The 21,217-nt window shown below is 55.2% G+C and overlaps 5 protein-coding genes across 5 annotated transcripts; 4 read left to right on the forward strand and 1 right to left on the reverse strand.

Moving 5' to 3' along the window:
* Positions 1-1,996: 1,996 nt before the first annotated feature.
* Positions 1,997-9,064, forward strand: PG998_013134 (uncharacterized protein; the record flags this gene model as incomplete). The annotated part of the gene is made up of 17 exons (XM_066879950.1): positions 1,997-2,707; positions 4,028-4,559; positions 4,817-4,842; positions 4,899-5,178; positions 5,227-5,460; positions 5,539-6,266; positions 6,323-6,485; positions 6,551-6,793; positions 6,848-7,046; positions 7,113-7,184; positions 7,269-7,319; positions 7,386-7,444; positions 7,525-7,709; positions 7,796-7,864; positions 7,911-8,143; positions 8,322-8,402; positions 8,470-9,064. 17 exons carry the CDS (start codon positions 1,997-1,999, stop codon positions 9,062-9,064), a joined length of 4,461 nt encoding a protein of 1,486 aa, XP_066724089.1.
* Positions 9,065-9,954: 890 nt separating this feature from the next.
* PG998_013135 (uncharacterized protein) lies at positions 9,955-12,183 on the forward strand (the record flags this gene model as incomplete). Its single annotated transcript, XM_066879951.1, has 3 exons — positions 9,955-10,136; positions 10,209-11,463; positions 11,689-12,183. The coding sequence occupies 3 exons, from the start codon at positions 9,955-9,957 to the stop codon at positions 12,181-12,183; spliced, it is 1,932 nt and encodes a 643-aa protein (XP_066724090.1).
* Positions 12,184-13,496: 1,313 nt separating this feature from the next.
* PG998_013136 (uncharacterized protein) lies at positions 13,497-16,056 on the reverse strand (the record flags this gene model as incomplete). The annotated part of the gene is made up of 3 exons (XM_066879952.1): positions 13,497-14,741; positions 14,841-15,459; positions 15,518-16,056. The coding sequence occupies 3 exons, from the start codon at positions 16,054-16,056 to the stop codon at positions 13,497-13,499; spliced, it is 2,403 nt and encodes an 800-aa protein (XP_066724091.1).
* Positions 16,057-17,326: 1,270 nt separating this feature from the next.
* Positions 17,327-18,424, forward strand: PG998_013137 (uncharacterized protein; the record flags this gene model as incomplete). The annotated part of the gene is made up of 2 exons (XM_066879953.1): positions 17,327-17,371; positions 17,471-18,424. The coding sequence occupies 2 exons, from the start codon at positions 17,327-17,329 to the stop codon at positions 18,422-18,424; spliced, it is 999 nt and encodes a 332-aa protein (XP_066724092.1).
* A 1,134-nt stretch (positions 18,425-19,558) lies between these two features.
* On the forward strand, positions 19,559-20,786 carry PG998_013138 (uncharacterized protein; the record flags this gene model as incomplete). Its single annotated transcript, XM_066879954.1, has 3 exons — positions 19,559-19,561; positions 19,656-20,552; positions 20,664-20,786. 3 exons carry the CDS (start codon positions 19,559-19,561, stop codon positions 20,784-20,786), a joined length of 1,023 nt encoding a protein of 340 aa, XP_066724093.1.
* Positions 20,787-21,217: the final 431 nt, after the last annotated feature.

Genomic DNA, 21,217 nt, shown 5'->3' on the forward strand with positions numbered 1-21,217 from the left:
ATCGATCCTTTCTCAAATCCATTACCACTAAGATATCACAACTTACTGGATTATCTTCTCGAAGCAATGTAGACATCATCCCATTACCTCCACTGGCAGCTAAAATTCAGGGGATTTCTTTCATCGGAAACAGAGCAGTTTCCGTCATTTCAGCAGGCTATCCATTGTCTTCACATACGAAGCAACCAAGGAAGACACTCAATACTTTCAATGGTACCTGTCGGGCACGCCCTCGCCTTCATTTGAGAACCAACTGCGCATAATCTGCCCTCTCCTTCGTACGTCTGCTTGAGCACCAGCTGCGGGTCAATCATTCTCTTTCGTCCACCTTCCTGGGACTCAACAACGTTTGCTCAAAAACCGGTCGGGGCTCACTCAACTGGTTCATCTGGTTCACATGCGTTGTGAAACCTCAGTGCAGAGGCCTTGCGCAACCAATCCCACATCACCAAGCATTTACAAAAATGCGATCTCTTGGTAGTCAGCTACTTCAGCGTGGATATCCATTCCAGGCATCATCAATTGACTCTTTCTAGTCGTTGCAGAGAGTCTCTCGTCTTCGGTTCAGAGCCATATCAATTGCAAGATCTCATCTCTTGGTCTTGAGAGCCAGCAACTACCTTCAACCATGATACACATCTTTATCATTCTGTGTCCGAGAAAGCGGCAATCTCGGCATGCCTCTGGCGGCAATCAAATCAAAACAACAAATATATACGGATCCTACCATGCTTCATGGATCTCATCACAATCAGGCGGCAAATCAATTAGGCGGCAAACCAATCAGGCGGCAAACCAATCAGGCGGCAAATGAGACTCAGCACAAGACCATGTGGCGGCTTCACTGAAGGTCTCGTACTACCCAAGATGGGAAGACACAGTTCATTCGCATTGAAACTCTCATGGGACGGCTTTCTTGCATACTTACTCTCGCTGAGCATTCCAAGTTCTTGCGGGCTCGCAATAGCTTCATCAGATTCTGTGTGGTGGCAGAATTATGAACATGCACCAAATCCAAGCAAAGGCAGCAACAATGAATATAGCCCTCGCGGCCACGTTGATAATGACGAAACGACGCGGTGGTCTAACAGGCGGAGCAGATGGTGGTAGCCAACTCGATGGTGGATACCCAGGTTGATTGCTATCGTCATGAGATGGTGTTTGAACATCTTCCCGGTCTAGAAGAAGGGGAAGAAGGAATCTGTCGGGTATATACTGTGGTTGATTGAGGCCGGGGACTACCGAATGCCCATATTGTGGCCACCTCACTGCCAGTCGATTTCGACCTGACCGATCAGCCCACCTGATCGAGATGATGCATTGTCAACACTACCATCATCAACATCATCACCCAAGTAACGCTACCGTCACCATGGCTTCTTCCACGCTGCCCTCAAATTAAAGTCAATGTCGGCGCGATATGTTCAGGAGCGAGCGCGATCATTCCCAACCCGACCAGATTGGACGACAAACCCATACAACGGCGGCTGGGTGCCAATACAGCTCGTCGACTTGGTGCAACCCAGAAAGGTCGAAAGATCAGCAAACAACCAACAGCCCAGTAAGTTGCTATATGCGCTGTTTTGAGATGATTCATATTCTAACGTTCAACAAGGTCAGCGTCATATTGGCCGGCCATTCGTTCTTTCTTCTCTTCGGTTCAATCTCAAGTCATCAACCAAACAGAAACGAAACCTTATGAAGGCGGCTTTTAAAATCGGCGCACACAACGAAGTGGCAGCTTTCTCCGATGATTCAGGGCATCCTGAACGAAGCGACATCTTTCTCCGATGATTGAGGACATCCTATATAAAACCGTCGTAGTCGTGGCGGTCCAGTTCATCGCTGCTCCTTAGCCTTCCCAACCTACACCAACCCTCTCTTACCTAGCTAGGCTTGTCGTTGCTACGATATGAGGGTCTTTTTCTTTCTTACGTTTTTGGGGGTCGTCCAGTCCCACCCCGGCAATGGTGGATATGGATGGCACTCGTTGAACATGGATAATTCGGTCCCCAGCCCGGCCATCCCAGCTGCCTCCATCCCCGCTCGAGTGTCTTCCTCGAAGGACGTCGCTGTTCGCAACATTAACCACGCCAACTATATTTCGGATATGGAGTCAATGTTCATTGAAGTCCTACAGAACGCGCTGAAACGCAACCGCGCCAAGATGTGCAAGGGCATGGATCAGGGGAGGCCATTCCTCGAGCGGATGCATAAGTTCCTTGCCTATTGGGAGACGGATGACTACGTCATGGGCAATAAGACGGAGAGCGATCTGCTCATCCGCCTGGTTGAGTATCAAAGTGTCTATCAAACCATGGTGACGCAGAGCCGTCAAGACGCCTTTCCAGACGATATCGTCGACCAGGTCCGGAGCCTCCATGCACTGGCCACCAAAGCCAGCGCCTTCGTCGGCACCAACGCCCGCCTCCTAGACCCGCTCGACGTCATCCTCAACGATGTTTGCGCCGACACGGGCGGCGCCAAGGTGCCTCGCCGCGTCCAGGAAATTGTGGACGTCATTCTGCATGGACTCACGTACAACGCCGAACTGGGGAATGCCGAGTCTCCGCCGGAGGAGTGCCCGTGTATTGGGACGCACGAGGACTATCCCTGCGGGGTCACGGCCAAGCTCTTTTGGCTTAAGGAGACCAATATTTGGCACTGTCATTGTTTGAAGTGGACGGGCTGTGATGGCAACGCTACGGTGATCTGTGACGATGGTATATGCAATGAATGACCATACTCAGGGTCATTTTCATTAGAAAGGTAGTAGAGAACTGTCTTGCTCTTCAGTTAAAACACATCTACTAAAAGTTCAGTTGATGAAGTTACGTAGTTCATCAGTCAAAATTCTTGAGAGTGAAAAGATCCAATGGTAATCCTAGCCCCTTCTCTGCCATCGTAAGATATGTTGAGCTCATCTGAAGACTGTCAGTGAGCCCTAAGTCGCCTTTTGGTTTCGTTTGCGGCAACGAGCCACACGGGGTCCGATTGGATATACATAAGTGCCGCCTCCGAACGTAGTTAAATCAACGAATGGCATATATAATGCGCAGGGAACCAGTGACATCACCTTCGAAGACAATAGAACAGTACATACCTCGTCTCTATTCAACTCCAAGCAGAAATGTTTCGTGAAAGACCTCTACATCGTGATCGGCTGCGGCGGGGACGATGGTGGTGATGACGGTGCCGGTGGTGGTGGTGAGGGCGGTGGTGCCGGTGGTGTTGCCAAACACGCCTCTAATAGTATCGGAGAGTGGTGTTACTGGTGGTGCCGGTGGTGGTGAGGGTGGTGTTGCTAAACACGTTTCTGGTGGTGGTGAGGGCGCTGACGGTGGGATTCGTAACAAGGGTGGTGATGGTGGTGATGGTGGTGAGGGTAGTATTTTTAAACAAACTTTTAATAGTATTATTATACCCTTATGCCCAGGAGGGTTAATTAAGAGGATCTATCCGTCATCTTACCAACAGATCTCTAATCATGCGGGTGGGAGATCGAAAGCCCGGTTGGCTGTTTTGCACTGGCCACGGCAGATCTACGGATGACTTACCGAAAGGAGAGTCACACGGCAAGTGTTGCCGGCGCTTCTTGGCACAGCGCTGTAAGCCTGGTACAGGACACCTACATTGTGTGGAACCTGATCCGGCTCCCTTGATAGTCCCCCTTCCATAACAATCTGGACCTCGATACCGATGGGTCCAGCAGCTTCGTCGAATTCATAAGCGCATCTTGGTAATTGAGCCCTTTCTCAAAGCAGGGCACCAATACTGCGACATTTCCCTCCCAAGACGCAAGTCCATACAGCTCTGACGTCATGCTTTGGGAACCTACAACCGCCCTACAGGATGCGACCACAGTATGCGCCGCTGTGTTCCTCGTTGCCCTCCCTTTTCGATTGCTCCAGCTTAGCAGGTCTACCATACGCAATCTGCCGAGCTCAGATGGACGTCTCAAAGCAGTCAGTGCCCCAATGTCCCCATGCCCACGTTTGTAGGGACCCAATGCTGAAGACCGTCACAGGCAATCGCGTTTTCGCTCTGCCTCGCCCTGTTGCGGTACTGGACGAAGGCCTTGGCCTTGGAAATCGCCTTCAAACAGCACATCCTCCTCTCGCTGTCCGCTTCTGCCGCGGCGGCTCTAGGACTCTGTACTCTGTTGGTTTTCGAGCAGCAGAGAGCATCCGAATCGTCAGACCTGGCCACCTTGTACCTCGTCGCGTCACTCATCACGGACATCGCTTTCGTTTGGATACCTCTAAGCGCACCTTTGCCATCCGGATTACACCATGGCGTTCGAATTCGCTGTTTTGCCCACACGTCTCTGCTGGCATTAGAACTCCGAGCCAAGAAACCCGCATACGACGGGCAGGGTTTGCCATTATCGCCCGAGGAGCGCTATGGCATTCTCAGCAGGGCAGTCTTCGCATGGGTCAATCCTGTTCTTGCCCAGGGCTATAGCAAAGTACTTTCCAAATACGAGATGCCGGTTTTGAGCCAAGATATGAAACCCGGACACTATAGGAAGTTGATGATTCGCTCGTGGTCACGAAGAGGTAAGTCGGCAGCGAGCTTCTGGATGCACTGGTTACCCAGTTCTGACGAAGCCTAGATAAGCCGGAAACCAAAAACACGCTACAGCGGGCCTTGCTTCACTGTTTGCAAAGGCCATTCCTGGCAGCCATCGTACCTCGCTCACTTTTGATCTTATTCCGGTATTGCCAACCATCTCTGATTAAGGAAACCATCAGATATGTCACTGCTTTCCCAGATACTGCGGGATCTAATTGTGGCTTTTGGCTTGTACTTGCAGCCGTCGTAATTTACGTCGGCCTTGCGGTAAGAGATGCGCTCCCCTTGGAACCTTTTCTGCATGTTACTAAAATTGCCTCAAGATATCGACGGCTGCCTGCCAGCATCGCATCAACAGACTCAAACTCATGACTCGAAGTGCCCTTGTTGGACTCATACACGCCAAGATGATGGAGTCCCCCAGTGTGATTGACGACAACGGGGATGTCATGACCCTCATGAGCACGGATGCAGAAAGTCTAGACGGGATCGGTGAAATGGCCCACGAGACGTGGGCCCAAGCCGTTGAGGTTTTGATTGGCATCAGGCTTCTCGCGGGCCAAGTCGGTTGGATTTGGCCTCTTCCCCTTTTCCTCATCTATCGTTAGTTATCCATTAACCTTTTGGGATGCGGGATGCTGATCCGAATAGTGTGCTCGCATGTCAGCCGTTTCGTAGCCAGGAACCTCCAACCAAGCCAGAAAGCGTGGAATACAGCAACGCAAGATCGCATAGCGGCTACGAGCTCTATGCTGGGTGCTATCAAGACGGTCAAGATGCTCGGGATGCAGAGGAACATGCACAGGCGCATCGAAACACTCTGGGCAAACGAGCTTTCGGCAGCTTCGAGGCTTCGATGGGTCATGGTTTACTACAATGCGTCAGGTATGTCCAGCACAATTCCATACTTCCCTCTCGTTTCCTTTCGTTTTGCGGCGGGAAGAGTCTGACTGTGTGATCTAGCCAATGCGTTAGGAATTTTCTCTCCGGCCATCACCGTGGCAATCTATGCTCTAGTATCGGCACTTAACGGCAATAGGATGGATATCGAAACCGCATTTACCACCATGGCTATTCTCAGCATGGTCACGCATCCGGCCAACATGGTCATGACCATTGTCCCGCGCGCGGTAGCGGCCCTTTCCAGCTTCCAGAGGATACAGACGTTTATGCTCCGCCCTTCCCTGCCGCCTCATCGCGAGATTTGGTCTGAAGCCTACGCCGACACATTGTCTCCTCGTCCCCGTACTCAACAAGGTGTTGGAAGGGGCTTGGCGGTGCACCTTTGCAACGTCACAATCAGGCACAGCAAACCACTCTTAAGTCGGGTCAATATCAAGGTACCTGTCGGGGCTTTGACTATCATATCAGGACCCACGGGTAGCGGGAAGTCGACTCTGATGCGTGCTATCCTCGGCGAGGTAGTTCCGGCCGAGGGCTCTGTTGCCGTGTCGACACGCCGGATTGCATACTGTGCTCAAAGGCCCTGGTTGCCCAACGGCTCCATTAAGGAAGCCATCTATGGCACCACGGAACTTTACGATGCCGGCCATCAGGAGCACGAGTCTTGGTATAACAAAGTCACTAAAGCTTGTTGCTTGGCCCACGACTTCGGTTCCCTGACGGACGGCGATCAAACTCAGATTGGGAGCAGAGGTCTGAACCTCTCGGGTGGGCAAAGGCAACGCGTGGTGAGGTTCCATGATCATCCTTCTGCTTCCCTCCCGATACCATCTGACACTTTTAGACGCTTGCGCGCGCCCTCTTCGCAAAATGTGACATACTCTTGCTAGATGATGTTCTCAGCGGGCTGGACGGAGACACGGAACAGACTGTGTTCGACAACCTCTTCGGTGCTAGAGGACTGCTCCGGCTCTCCAAGACTACCGTCATCCTCGTCACGAACTCTGGTATTTTCATCACCCAGTCCAAGACCTTTCGGCCAATGACTAAGCTAAACTCCGACATAATAAAGCACAATACTTTCCATCGGCAGATCATGTGGTGATTTTAGACCACAGGGGCATCCGGGATCAAGGGCCATGGGGAATGCTCAACATCCCATCGACCTTGATTACCAAGTTTTCCTCCGGCCACCAGGTGCAAGTCGACGAGAATCTGCTATCAGAAAGCTTCAATAACCTCAGCACCCAGGTCCAAGCCAAGGACGAGATCAAGGCAGACCTCACTAGGCAAAGTGGAGACCCTGCGCTCTATGGTGAACCTTCCTCCCTTCTCTCGTTACTGAGACACAGCTGACTTTGGATCCAAGCATTCTACCTGACGTTTGTGGGATGGGGAAACGTGTGCCGACTTGTAGTGTGCACTGCTACCTATGCATTCTTCATAACCATCCCGCAATACTGGCTCCAGATGTGGACCGAGTCGGGCAGTGCAAGCACCACATATTATGTCCTGGGCTATCTAGCCATTGCATTCATGGCGTGGGCTTCGACGAGTATGCAGATGTGGTAGGCCTTGCCAAATCAAACTTCTGATCCAGGTCTCACACGCCGCACCAACTAACTACACCAAAGGTCGGTTTTGATACGGTTGGCCCCGCGTTCGGGGTCTTTGATACACAAACGGCTCCTGGACATTATCACTGGGTCCGTTCTCCCTCCTCGCCCTCCTTTCCGCCATCTAATGAATTCCTCATTGCTTCATACTGTTTCTCACCCCTAGATCCACAGAGCTCCCCTCACGTACTTCTCCCAGACAGACAACGGATCCATCTTGAACAGGTAAGCAGCAAATCTTGGTCACTTGCTAACCCTCTCCACACAACTAATAGTAGTGAGAAGATTTAGTCAAGATATCCAGTTGATCGATAAGCAACTACCAGGAGCATTCCAAACTATCGTGACGCGTAAGTTCTAGGACCCGGCCAGCTTCTCAATACGTACTATACATATATACTGACATATATGCATGCTCATTTATTACCAGAAATCTTCAAACTCTTGATGCAGGTAGTCTTTCTCTGTTTGGCGGAAAAGTGGCTCGCGCTTTCGCTGCCCATCTGCGCTGTCGTTATCTTCATTGTGCAGAGGCTATACCTTCGTACTTCGAGGCAACTCCGATTTCTCGAGCTCGAGTCTCGGGCGGGAGTCTTCTCCAGCTTCTTAGAATCAGTACGTCTTGTCCAGAAATAAAACCAAGATGATAAGTCTCAATATCCCTTAAAATCACCCGCTGACTTTAATCGCTCCCCTTCTAGGTCGAAGGTCTCGAGACGATCCGCGCCTTCGGCTGGGCCGACAACGCAGTCCGAGCGAACGTGTCCAGCGTAGACCAAGCCCAGCGCCCCGGAGTTCCTCCTCCTGTGCCTGCAGCGCTGGCTCGGCGTCGTTCTCGACCTGCTAGGAGCGGGCGTCGCGACGGCAGTCGTAGGTCTCGCCGTCTCTCTCCGGGGACGCGGCGAAGTCACCGGCGCTCAGGTCGGGACCGCGCTCAACCTTATGCTCGTCGCCAACTCCACACTGTTGAAGCTCGTCGAGAGCTGGACCTCCCTCGAGACATCCCTCGGCGCCGTCGCCCGCCTCAAGGGGCTGCAGGAATCGACTCCGTCGGAGAGGGGGAGGCGGGGGGCTTGGAGCCAAGTGAGAGCTGGCCGACGCGGGGATGCTTGGATTTAAGAGGTATCACGGCGTCGTACCGGTGCGTAGCCACTATCCTACCCTCCAAAGTACAAAGGGCGTTGATAGAAAGCTCACTAACGTGCCTCTTTCTCCCTCCTTTTCCAGTCCTGGGTCGGTGGCTATCCAAAACCTAAGTCTTGGCATCTCAGCTGGGCAGAAACTCATCGTGTTTGGGCGCACTGGCAGGTACGTCCCTTAATATCCATTCGCATTCCGTTCCGTGTAGATTGCTAACCTGAGGCCCATTTGATAGTGGCAAAAGCACCTTCCTGTTGACCCTTCTGCGTCTCCTGGAGCTGCAATCTGGGAGCATTGAGCTGGACGGGATCGACATCAGCCAAGTCAGTGTTGACTTATTGCGTGAACGGTGCTTCGTGACGCTGTCCCAGGATCCCCTTCTCCTGTCCAACGAGACTGTCCGCTTCAACCTCGACCCCGACAGCTCGGCCTCTGACGAGACCATCGTATCCGCCCTAACCAAGACGGGGCTATGGGCCCATTTTCGGTCGTCTCAACTCGGTGGAGCTGCTCTAGACCGCCAGCTCGCTATGTTCCCGGAGATGTCTGTGGGGCAGATGCAGCTCTTCGCGCTTAGCCGGGCACTGGTCAAGGCGGCGACGCTCCGTCGCGACGCGGGCACGCGGCCCGTCGTGCTCCTGGATGAGCCTACTTCTGCGCTTGACGCCGTTACTGAGGCTGCCATCTACCGCATTATAGACGAGGAGCTTACTTCCAGGGGGGCACACGGTCATCATCGTGGCGCACCGGCTCGGGGTGTTGCGGTGGTACATGAAGAGGGGGAGGGATACGGTGGTGGAGATGGTGAATGGGAAGTTCAGTCCTGTTGACTTCGAGTAACTATCTTATTGTTGAACATGTATTAAGACCTACTGTACAATGTAGGCATTCCGAAAGCCTGGAAAGGGGCTTCACTTCGACACGTTCATTTTGTTTGAATGGTGCACGATATGGTCAGACTTGCGGCTGAATTTATCCTCCTCGTCGATGTGAATCGGGTCATGAACAATGATAATGGCCAACACTACACGCATTGGATGAGAATAGGTATTCCAAATCGGACTATTTCCAAATATCCAGACAATTTCTGAGTTGTGACGTATTGTAGATTGTCCTTCAGCCCCTGTCCAACATCGCGTTACAGATGGATTGTGGATGATCGGAGACGTATCTCGGACCTCCTCCCAGCTGATCTAGCTAGACCGAGATTGTCTGTTGCAGGCTAGGATGCGCCCTACAGTAGCTTCGGATGCAAGCCCCGAGTATGAGGTTGGGGCGTGAGCTTCTTTGAGCACATTATTCCTTGGCAGCGTCCCCACCCAACGGTCTCGTCGTGTAAGGCAATATCGCTATATCGTTTATTTGCATAGCTCCGTAGGATGATGACTAGGAACAACGACATGACACGTAATTGAGCAAGTTGATCGCTTGACCCATTCCAATCCACACCGGAAATGCAACTTATTGTCACCCTAAGCCGTCGCCCAAAAGACGATGCTGCAGATGAGACATGTAAAGGGGCCTACTGCAAGGTACTCGCCGTGACATGCTCGCTACTGTCGGAGTGCTGAGACTATTAGACGAACTGTAATTTCGCAAACTGGAACCCCTTTTGTTTTTAACCCAATGCGCTCAAATCTGCTCCTGTGTTTGGTTCGTAACACATCATAGTACACCTACACACAAACGGCACTTGTGGTCACTGGTATTAGCCGAATCTATGGACGAAACAAAGGACCCAAGCCCGTCCACCTCGTCCGCCGAGCCCGACGGCGGCGCAAACGCCATGCTCGACGTCTGGTGGGCCGAGCCGGAGGATTCGGACCCTTCAAATCCCATGAATTGGTCCTCGAGGAAGAAATGGACGAACATATTGACCATCTCGGTTATCAGCTTTCTCGTGTAAGTGACCCAAGACAATAATCGACCTAGCTATGGAAATTAATTTGGACTAACTAACTCTCTCCTCCCCAGTCCTCTGGTATCGTCGATGCTAGCCCCGGCCGTGCAGTCCGTCATGCACGACTTCGACACCACCTCCCCGCGCTTCGCCACCTTCGTCGTCTCCATCTTCGTGCTGGGCTTCGCGTGCGGGCCGCTGGTGCTGGCGCCGCTGAGCGAGCTGTACGGCCGCGTCGTCGTCTACCACGCCACCAACGCCCTGTTCTGCGTTTTCACGGTGTCGTGCGCCCTCGCCCGCGGCGAGGCTGCCCTGCTGGTCGCCCGCTTCCTGTCGGGCTTCGCGGGTGTCGCCACCATCACCATCGGCTCCGGCACCATCGCCGACCTCATGCCGCGCGAGCGCAGGGGCCGCGCCGTCTCTGTCTGGTCCGTTGGCACCATCTTGGGGCCCATGGTCGGGCCCATCATCGGGGGGTATGTCGCCGAGGTCGCGGGCTGGCGCTGGATGTTCTGGATCATGGCCATTGTCGTGGGCGTCGTAGCCGTGTTTGCTTACTTCGTCCTCGAGGAGACTTACCCTCCTGTGCTGCTCGAGCGTAAGGCCACTCGGCTGAAAAAGGAGACGGGAAATCCTGACTATCGGTCCAGGCTGGCACTTGATCTCGCCCCAGGACAGCTGTTCGCCAGGAGTATCCTCCGGCCTACCAAGATGCTACTCTGCTGTCCCATCGTCACCGTCATGTGCACGTACGTGGCTATTCTATATGGCACGCTATACCTCCTCTTTTCGACCTACTCCTTCGTCTTCAAGGAAGTATACGACTTCTCCACCACGGCAGCCGGCCTAGTCTTCCTCGCCGGCGGCTTGGGCACCCTGGCCGGGCTAGCCTACATCGCCCACTTTAGCGACCGAAACGTGAAGCGCTGCGCCGCGGCGGGCGAGCAAGTCACACCAGAAGCCCGCCTGCCACTCCTCATCACGGTGCCGGGCGCCCTCGCCTTCCCGCTCGGCCTGTTCGTCTACGGCTGGAGCGCCGAGGCGCGTGCGCACTGGATCGTGCCCCAGATCGGGACCGCCGTTACGGGGTTCGGGTCCATCCTGGTCTTTGTGGCGGTACAGACCTACCTGATAGATGCCTTCGAGGGCCACGCCGCGAGCGTCGTCGGCGCCAACGCGGTGCTCCGGGGGCTTGCGGGGGCGCTGATACCGCTGGGCGGGCTGGGGTTGTATGACGCGCTCGGGTGGGGATGGGGAAATAGCTTGCTGGGCTTCGTTGCGCTGCTGTTTGCGCCGATACCGTGGATACTCGGTGCGCATGGGGCGCGGGTTCGGGGTATGAAGAGTAATAAGGTAGAATTGTGAATTTCAGATAGAACAAAATCAGTAGATTTGCTTGCTTGCTTAGTGCGCTAAATACTCGACTTTGACGGGACTGAATTGTACCATCATCTTCGCAGTCACTGACTATCATAGCCGACTCTCATGCTGCGTCGTAGCCGCAGCCGCAGAACCAAACCGCGCCACCAGCTCCCTCCGTGAAACCGTATCCAGCTGCAGCTTCGCCAAATTCCGCCCCGTCTCCCTAAAGCGCACCCCCGTCGTCAACTCGGCCAACACGACCACCGCCGCGATGGGCGACGCATCGATGCCGAGGACCTCGGCGAGCGCGCACCACGGCACCAGCAGGTCCGGCACGTCCTCGGAGATATTGCGGTGGCCCGCGTAGTCGGGCGGCGCGCGCAGCCGGTTGTGCGGCGGCGAGTGCCGCGCCAGGGCGACGAGGTCCGGGAAGGACGCGCCGTAGCACGCGTTGGACGCGGCGAGCGCGCTCGGCAGCTGCAGCCCCAGCGCGGCGCCGATCTGCTGTCGGACGCGGTCCACGCCGTCCATGACGCCCGCCACCGCGGGCGTCAGGCCGTCCCGGTACAGCAGGAAGTCGCCGCCCGTGCTCTCGATGCGGCCCGCGTTCAGCAGCATCATGGGCGGGTGGAAGACGCCGTTGATATTGGTCAGGCACACCTCTACGACGCTGCTGCACCACCGTAGCCGCGTGCCGGGGAATAGGTCCTGGACCACGTCGAGGTCGAGGGGTTGGTTGTGCAGGGCGGCGATCATGAGGCGCTTCTTCCGACCCAGGACTAACAGCTGACCTTCCTCCATGCGACACGAGTAGGGCGACAGGTTGGTCTCGAGGATGTTGCCCACCTCCATGCTCGCGTCTTTGACCAGGGATAGGAGATTGCCTGGGACCGCGATCAGGATGTGTTGGCGTAGGTCGTATGCCTTCATTATTTGTAGGATGGTTTCTTGGCCCGTGGACGGCACGGCCAGGAACACGATGCGCGAGAAGGCGATGACCTCTGTCATATCGGTGGTGATGGGTACGTTGGTAACCCCTTCCATTACGCCGATCGACTTGAGGCAGCCCTTTTCTTGCACGCTGTTGGCGTGCCGCAGGTGCTCGGGGTGCGAGTATAGTAGAACCTTCTTCCCGTGGTTCAGGAGGTCGGCCGCCAGTGCGAACCCGGCAGGCCCTGCGCCGATTATAGACACAAATTGTTGGTACTCCATGATGCCAAGCAGGGTCCGAGTTCAAACAAATGCTCTGAAAGGGGTTGTTGGTTTTCAAAGATATTTAGGGGTTCACGACGTTTACTCTAACATAGTCGGGTTTCGTTGGCAACGGACGAGGAAACGCGAGTAGCTTTGACTGAATTATATTCCTAGGACCTCCCATGTTTCACGCCCAGCTTTTTCCTAGTTCAGACTACTATATTGGGCCGTTCTAGTCCCTAGCTGGAGCCGGTCTCAAGAACGCTGGGGCGCTGCCGTTGAGACCCAGCCCAGCCTCTAGGGGGGTTCTTGTATAGGCATGCGCAGGCGGACATGCAATTAACAGGAAATGCATGCATGCGTGCTGCAACGTTCCGCGCCCCCGATGTTTCAATGCACCGCGCTTGAGCAAGTTTGCTCTGATTGTCTTTGGCTAAATGCAACCCCATGCCGATCCCTCTCCCCGGCTCGGAGCTCCACGTGGTACGCAATGTTCCGCATTCTGCGAAGATGCAGTGTTTCATTCTTGGGCTGCTGTGAGATTGACGGACTACATACGACACCTGCATTGCGGATTCCTGGAGACCAATGTAGCCATCCCCGCCATTAAGCCATTATCGGACTGTTGCCCCAGGTTCGTTTCATCCCTGTCCGGTGCCCATGAGACGAAAGGTCCGCGGCGGCCTAGGGTTCTTTGACAGCTATCGGATTATCATATCGTCGAACTTACTTTACGAAAGACTTTGGTGAAAAAAGAAACTTTCATTTGCAAGGGCCTAAAATTAGATTCGACACTGCTTTCGACGTCACCACGCGTACGCCTCCTCGATCAGGTCGACTCTGAGCCCGTCCTTCACACAGCCGACCACATGACCTCGGACTTCGTCCGTCATGGCTCCCGGACCGCATGAGATGATGGTCGTATGGCGGCCCTCCTCTACCGCAGATCGTACTACTTTCCCTGTGTCCATCCGCCCCTCCTGAATCGCCGCCGCCGCCGTCGTAGACATCGTCTGTTCCAATGCGACCCCCTCGTCCTTGGAGCTAGACATCGCGGCCGAGGTGGAGGAGGAGGACCCCGTGCACCACAGCAGACATTTGACCCCCTTGACGTCGCGCAGGAAGGTCTGCTGCACATGCTCTATAAGGGGCAACTCCCTAGCTGACCATGCGAGAACGAACCGTTTTGTTCGTCGCAAAATACCCCTCTTGCTGTTTCCAAGGTCTTCTTCTTCTTCTTCCACAGCACCTCCTCGCGGTCTCGAGGCTTGATACGCTTGTATGAAACCAAGCGCGTTCGTGATCCCGATGCCGCCGATCACGCAGACCACGGTATCCGTGGCTGACAGCGCTTGGTGCGCTACGGGATGGCCGGCATAGGGCCCTTCGTTAAAGACGGTCATTTCCAGCCGGGGCTTTGAGGAGGATAGGACCCGGCGTTGGAGGGTCGCGGTTGCCCCGGTGTGCACGCGGGTCAAGAACCGTATGGAAGCGCGCTTTTCACCCGTCTGGGACTCGTGTGCGTTCGTCGAGACGTTGGGAGCCCGCTTGGCTTCACTGGCAACTCCGTTTGACACGGAGTAGTCTGGGCTGCGAGAGGCAGGCGACACCGGCAGCTCCCCGGATATCCAGCCCGCCACGCTAAAGGGGTGGCTTTCCCAGAACTTGCTCAGGCCGGGAAAGTACAGAAAGCTGTGCTGTCCGGGGCCGAAGCCCGCGGTCGTTCGCGGGAAGACGGTGATCTGCAGGATGTTGCAATTCGGGACGGCCTCCACCACGGCCCGCGAGCTCCCGAGACGGTTGTAGTAGAGCAAACGCGCTACGCGTGCAAGCCGGTCCGCGCCCCAGAAGGCGAAAGCGATGTAGAGCCAGACTTGGTAGCCGTAGTCGAAACCGAAGTGGGGGACCAGATGGTACCAAGTAGCCGCCAGAGTCAGGATGATGAGGGCGATGTGCGTTATCAGGAAGGCTTCGTAGAACCGGACGCGCAGCGGCAGGACGGCGAAGGCTACTGCCAAGCACATGGCTATTGTAGCGATAATCCCCCAATACTGTTTGCCTCAGTAAGTCAATGGGTTCTTTTGGTCTGGTCATTTGGGGTATAAGGGAGCAAGGGGCAGAAAAAGAAGAAGAAAGGATGAACAACATACGAAATAGGGCTCAGCTGCCTTAGCTGCATATTCTTTCGCGCCCCCGTATCCGGGCTCGAAGTAAGCCTGTGTGTACACGATCGAGTGCACGACAGCCTGCACGGTCGCCACGCGCGCCGCCCAGCGGTGGAAGGTCAAGAAGGTGGTCTGGCTCCAGCCGGTGAGGGCGAGGAGCAGGTTGTTGCGGCCGGCGAACAGGACGGCGATGCTCATGTTGACGAGACTCAAAGTGCCCGTGCGGTTGCCGACGTACTCGCACAGCTCGAACCCCGACGAGACCCAGTAGATGTTCGGCTGGAAGCTGCGGAAGGACACGGCGGAGAAGACGACGTTGAGCGCGACGTACACCGCGATGAAGAGGCTCAGGGCCCGGTTGGGGACGTAGCCTAAGCTGCCGGGGAGGGGCTGGAGGTGGCGGGTGCCGGCGAGCGCGGGGAGGGAGGAGGGTCTGGCGTAGTTTGGACCGGAGTTTGGACCCTTGTAACCAGTTTTGCAGACTGGGTATTCTGCCTGTCGTCTGATTGAAGAGTCCGCAGACCAGTACAGTACCGATCGTGAGGAGACATAGAATGACTCTGTAGGGGCAATGTCAGTCCAGTGCCCGAGGGCTATCTCTGTTCTGTTAGAAGGGGACGACTTGCGAGTATTTCGTATGAAGATATTCCTCCCTTGCGAACTCCCCGAGGGTCCCGTGTATGGAGTAGTAACTGTCGCCGTTGACCAAGCTGGTAGCATTGAGCCACATCGCATCTGCGGGAAGCTCGGCCGTGGGGACAGCACCTACAGGCGGCAGACTATCCCGCAAGGTCGGCTCCGCCGCCCCGTCTACGGCGTGCTTGCGGAAGCACTGGTCCTGCTTCTCGGGCGGATAGCCGTCGGCGTCGCAGCGGGACTGGATGCAGTGTGCCATGGTTTGGAGCCACGGCTGGTTGGCCGCGCGGCACTCGGGGCTCGTCATGCCCATCGGCATGTCCTCCATTCCCATGCCCATGCCGCCCATGCCAGACATGCCCCCTTCCGAGGAGCCGCCTTCGGGCTGGTCCATGAACGTGGTGCAGTTCAAGAATAGCGGCGACAGGGCGTCGTGGCAGGCCTGGCAGCAGAGGTCGGGGTAGAGGTCGATGCCGAAGCCTACGATGCCGTGTTGGAAGCACATGGTTTGGAATGGGAGAAGCAGAAGGAACGGCAGTGCCGTCCATGGCGATGATGCGTACATGATGGGTGGTGTTATGGTCAAGCGATGGTGATCAGAAAGGTGGTTCTCTGGCACGACTTTCGTGAAGAGGAGAAGTTGCTAAGTCGTCATGGTGTGTTCTTCGTCTGAAAAGCACTCAAGAAGATCCGAACTTTGTGGGATGGTGAAATATGTTTTGTGTCTCCGTCTCGAATCAGGAGAGCAGGCAGAAGGCTATAGCTAGAAAGCTCATGGTACAGTTGGTTCATGGCACCCTGTTTACTTCTACCGGCTAATATCAATTACGTATATCAATCACATCTCCCTCCTACGATGGCCGCGTTTGCTATCACGGGAGTTGGTCGAAACAGTACCCGGAAATATCATGTACGTGCCCGATGAGTTATAATTACCTATCGTTCTATGCCCCGGGTTTCATCGGGATGTTCCATATGATCTCGGCGCCAGAGATGGGGGGTGCATTTGAGCTGGTTTCCTTAAATGACCCGAGACGGAGGCGGCTAAAAGGGGTAACCGGCGCCACCTCGCCCGAACTGTTCTGTCATGATACATGCAGCACAAATTGAAATCCAGTCTTGGGACCTATAGACGTGGTATCCAACAAGCTCTTGGATGCCGAATTTTCCGAATGTAGGCACCATCTGGGGTGCATGGGAATGCATGGGATTTCCTGGGAGCCTGGGGACTGCTTGCCCCTGAGCGATTGCCCAAGGGCTCTTCATTGGGTCTCTGGAAGTGCATATTGAAGGATGTATTTATATTCTTGCCTCCCTGGACAGCCCATTGGTTGGGGAATGAACCAACTTCAGTCTCTTGGGTGACCCTTCACAGTGGTTGTAGAACTGTGTAATATCAATGTCATATATATTCCTATCCAACTGCTTGCATTTTACTTACTGGTGGATCAGCCCCCAAAGGTGTTAGTGGTAGGTGTCTGTCTACCCCACTGAGAAGACCTCCAGGCACCAAGCTAAGCTTCGACGCCCCGGCGCTTGGCGTTAGTACCTAAAGCTATGTATAGTGGGGGTAGGCACTCAACGCGTCCACTGTCCACTGCCTACTGCCAGCGCGTCGCAACTGTTGTCTAATTTGTACAACACTGCAGACATAATGCGATCCTTTCAGGCGAGGATAGCTACCACAATGCCGGCCTGATCCAAGTGCGACGCAACCTGTTACAAACCACCAACCCCGACAATCTCTGGAATGGATCAAGGCTGCAGTGAAAAGGCAACTTGGAAATTCAAAGGTCGCCGCCCATCGGGGTATAGCAGAAACAGAAGCTAGGAGAATGGAAGGTGCCACGAAGCAACACTTCTTCTTCCACGGGCTACCCGTAAGTCTTCATCTTCCATTCTTACTGCTTTCTACGTCATTTTAGATCTACGTGTGATTGGGCTACCTTGCTGACAGACAGGCTGCCCGCCATACGTAGGGTCGCGAAGCCGAGAAATCGAAATGCCACTTCTGCCAGATCCGGTCCTTTACCACACATGCCGAATACCCGATCACCATCACGAACATCCATGACGAACTGGTGCTCGAGCCCGGCTTCCGCTTCGTGCAGAACTCACATCTCGGCCGCGGCGTCCAACGAGCTAATGACGAGTTCCGCGTCGGCTGCGACTGCCAGGATGCCGAGGAGTGCCAGTACGAGGGGTGCACCTGCCTAGACGAGTTGGAGGGAAGTGATGAGGAGCCAGACGAGGACAATATAAGATACCGTCGGAAGAAATACGCCTACCACTCCCACGGCGTCAAGGCCGGACACCTACGCACCGAAGTGCTGGAGTCTCGGGATCCCATCTACGAGTGCCACGACGGATGCGCCTGCGGCCCAGACTGCCCCAACCGAGTTGTGGAGCGCGGACGAAAGCTCCCTCTGCAGATCTTCCGGACCGAGAACCGCGGGTGGGGAGTCAAGAGCCCCGTAGACATCAATACGGGGCAGTTCATCGACAAGTACCTGGGGGAGATCATCACGCCCAAGGAGGCGGCGCGGCGGCGGGCCAAGTCGGACATCTCGCAGCGCAAGGACGTGTACCTGTTCGCGTTGGATAAGTTCTCGGACCCAGAGTCGCCCGACGAACGGTTGCGGGGCCCGCCGCTCGAGGTCGACGGCGAGTTCATGTCCGGGCCCACGCGCTTCATCAACCACTCGTGCGACCCCAACCTGCGCATCTTCGCGCGCGTCGGCGACCACGCCGACAAGCACATCCACGACCTCGCCTTCTTCGCCATCCGCGACATCGCCAAGGGCACGGAGCTGACGTTCGACTACGTGGATGGCGTCGAGGACTCGCAGAACGACGCCATGAACCCGGCCACCACGAAGGACATGACGCCTTGTCTCTGTGGGAGCAAGAAGTGCCGAGGGTATCTATGGTAGGAAGGAGTCTACTGCCTATTGAACATGGATGCACCCATACCATCGCCAATCAGCTGGCGGGAGAGTTTGACCCTGCGCCTAAAAATGGCTTATTTAGAGTCTCGACAGGGCGAACCATCACGATGCTGTGACGGAAGGTTGTCGGGAATACTTGCTCACGCCCTAAAAGGAAAAAAACTCCGGCCTGCTTCCCTCGGATCCGGATGGATCCCACGTGGTGGACATGTGACAAGGAATTGATAGTGCTTATTATCGACATGTGCATAGAGTGAGCCATATCAAGTCGATGATGATGAATCATGCATTCCTGCGTCGTGACTCGCCGCAGATGGAGCGTGGGAGAAGCAGGGGATACAAGCTGCCAGAGAGCAATGACGACACACATGGTTTGGTGGGAGATTGTGGTAGTTTGCATCAACTATCTGCAATGCCGAAACGAAGCATGCCAATCAAGCATCCGCCTATTGACCGTGTAAGCTATTTTTAGGACCTCTGAGGTTCTTGTGTCACTCCCTAGATCCCTATGGTTGCCGTGTCTTTTGGTGGTTTAGTGGTTAGTGGTCGACCTAGTGTGCTATGGACATGGATCTCCAAGCCTGTCTTCCTTCCCTGCTTCCCTCCCATTTTGGGCCTAACCCGTAATCAATCGCAGCTGCAGCAACTGGAAATTCCCAGTGGCGGGGCTCTGTCTGCAACCTGCCAAACCTTTTGCGTGCACTTCCTACTTCTTTCTAGCTCACCTAACCGCGCACTTGCCCACGATCGAATCTCGGACGTGCTGCCTTGAAGAAAGCTGATCAAATGCGAGCGAGCCTGAGGGACGGAACAGGGAAGAAGAAACATCTGATTGCACGACTAGAACAAAAGCCGGGGATGCTTGGCGTCGTTTCCATTTCGTTCCCTTCATTCGCTTGACCCGTAGGTCGTCTCAGTCAGTCAGTCAGTCGATTGGTTCTCAGCCTCTTCGACCTCGAACCGAATCGAATCGTCGTTCGACTTGAAGAAAGTCCTGGCTTTCTACACCACCGACACCAACACCACCCAGATCTACAAAACAGGTGCGCAAAGCGTCCCTGCGCAATGGTTTTATAGAGTCTGTAACCCGATCGCGAAAACTCTGATCGGCGCGCAAACATGGTATGCTTCCAATTCCCCTCCATTGAGCTCAATCCCCAGTTCGACACCCGCCTGCAGACATGACTAACCTCTCGGCTCTTCTCTCTCTCTACAGGGCTGCTGCTTCTCAACGCCCAATGGGCCCAATGCCCCATACCCTGGAGGTGCGCCTCCCTCCAGCTCGGCCCGCGCCATCAACTCCCCACGCCTCGCCGCCAACAACGAGGAAGCCGTGCGCAGTCCCCGGCCCCCGCAACCGGAAGACATGCGCGCCGTCCGCCGCAGCAACCGCCGACAAAGCCAACACCGCCAGGCCTCTTCCCAGCAGCCGCTCTCCCAACATATCGACAAGCCCCTGCGCCGCCACTCCTGGGTTGCCAAGAACCGCACCTGGACCCGACAGCAACTGGCCCGCGAGCGCCAGGACTTCTTCGACACCCGCGTGGCTGGGCGACCCGAGATCTGGCAGACCATCCGCGGCGCCCTCGAGGTCCTGTGGGAAGCCGACGCTGCCAAGGCTGCTGCTGCGTCTGCGCGAACGGGACCAACAACGAACGAGAATGGGGAAGAAGTCCATAATGGTGAACCCGAAAGCGACGATACTGCCCTGGCTACTGCCCAGAGCATTTTGCAAGCGGCCGACGTCACCCTCCCCACTGGCAACCTCGCTAATGGCGTGTACGACGCCCTGGGCACCTATTACGCTGTTCCCGAGTGGATCGTCTGCGACCCCACCAACGTGGTCGACGGCGGCAGCCGAGACGACGCTACCGCCGATCCCAAGGCAGAGGAGGATCTGACGGGCGGCGAGGAGACGGCCGAGGACGATGTCGATGACGACGAAGAAGAAGCCCTTCGGCGGCGCGAGGAAAAGGGCAAGGCTGTCGCCGACGTACGCGACCTCGTCAAGATCCGGGCGCGCCTCAGCGAGAACAGCCGCGACATCGTGCTGGCCGTCGGCACCGGCGAGAGTGTGCGGAGCATTATACGGAAAATCAAGGAAGAAGCAAATGTAGGTTGGGTCTTTTTCTTTCCTTTTGCCCCCCTCCAAACCCCACTCCACGGCCCATTCAACACTCGTCCAGCGTGACACAGTGGCTAACTTGTTTCTCTCTTCCAATAGCTACCCACCACCAAAGGTGTCCGGTTGTCGTACATGGGCAGAATCCTCAAGGAAAACAACTCCCTGTTTGACCAAGGCTTCCAGAAGAGCCATGTCGTCAACGCCTTCGTGTTCACACGGTAGGGTAGATGTGAGAAATGTACGTACGGGCGTCGACTCTGCTATCTTGTTGGCACGGGGTCTCAGCTTATCTACGACGGCTGGAGCCTACCCCGGCATAGTTCATTCTGGTATATTATATGGATGACGGTATGATTGCTTCATCGCCTGCAATCCAACATCGATCGTCGAATGAGGGATCAGCCACGCATCATGACCCACGCACCACAACCTCCACGCCTGTCTATTTGCTCTTCTTGTGTTTTCTTGTTCCCCGTTTGTTACATATATAATCTGCATGTTGTTTCCGGATAATACCCCCGGTTTGCTACGGCTAGGAATGGATGGATGGATGGATGAACCAGCGTGTTTTCCCTTCCCTGCCGAGGTCGAACCTATTATAAGGAGTTAGGTGTGGCGTTGGGTAGGACAGATCTGAGATTTTGTGTTTTTTC

Source organism: Apiospora kogelbergensis (genome assembly GCF_038363985.1).
Source record: "Apiospora kogelbergensis strain CBS 113332 chromosome Unknown utg000009l_segment0_segment0, whole genome shotgun sequence".
Classification (NCBI taxonomy): Eukaryota; Fungi; Ascomycota; class Sordariomycetes; order Amphisphaeriales; family Apiosporaceae; genus Apiospora; species Apiospora kogelbergensis.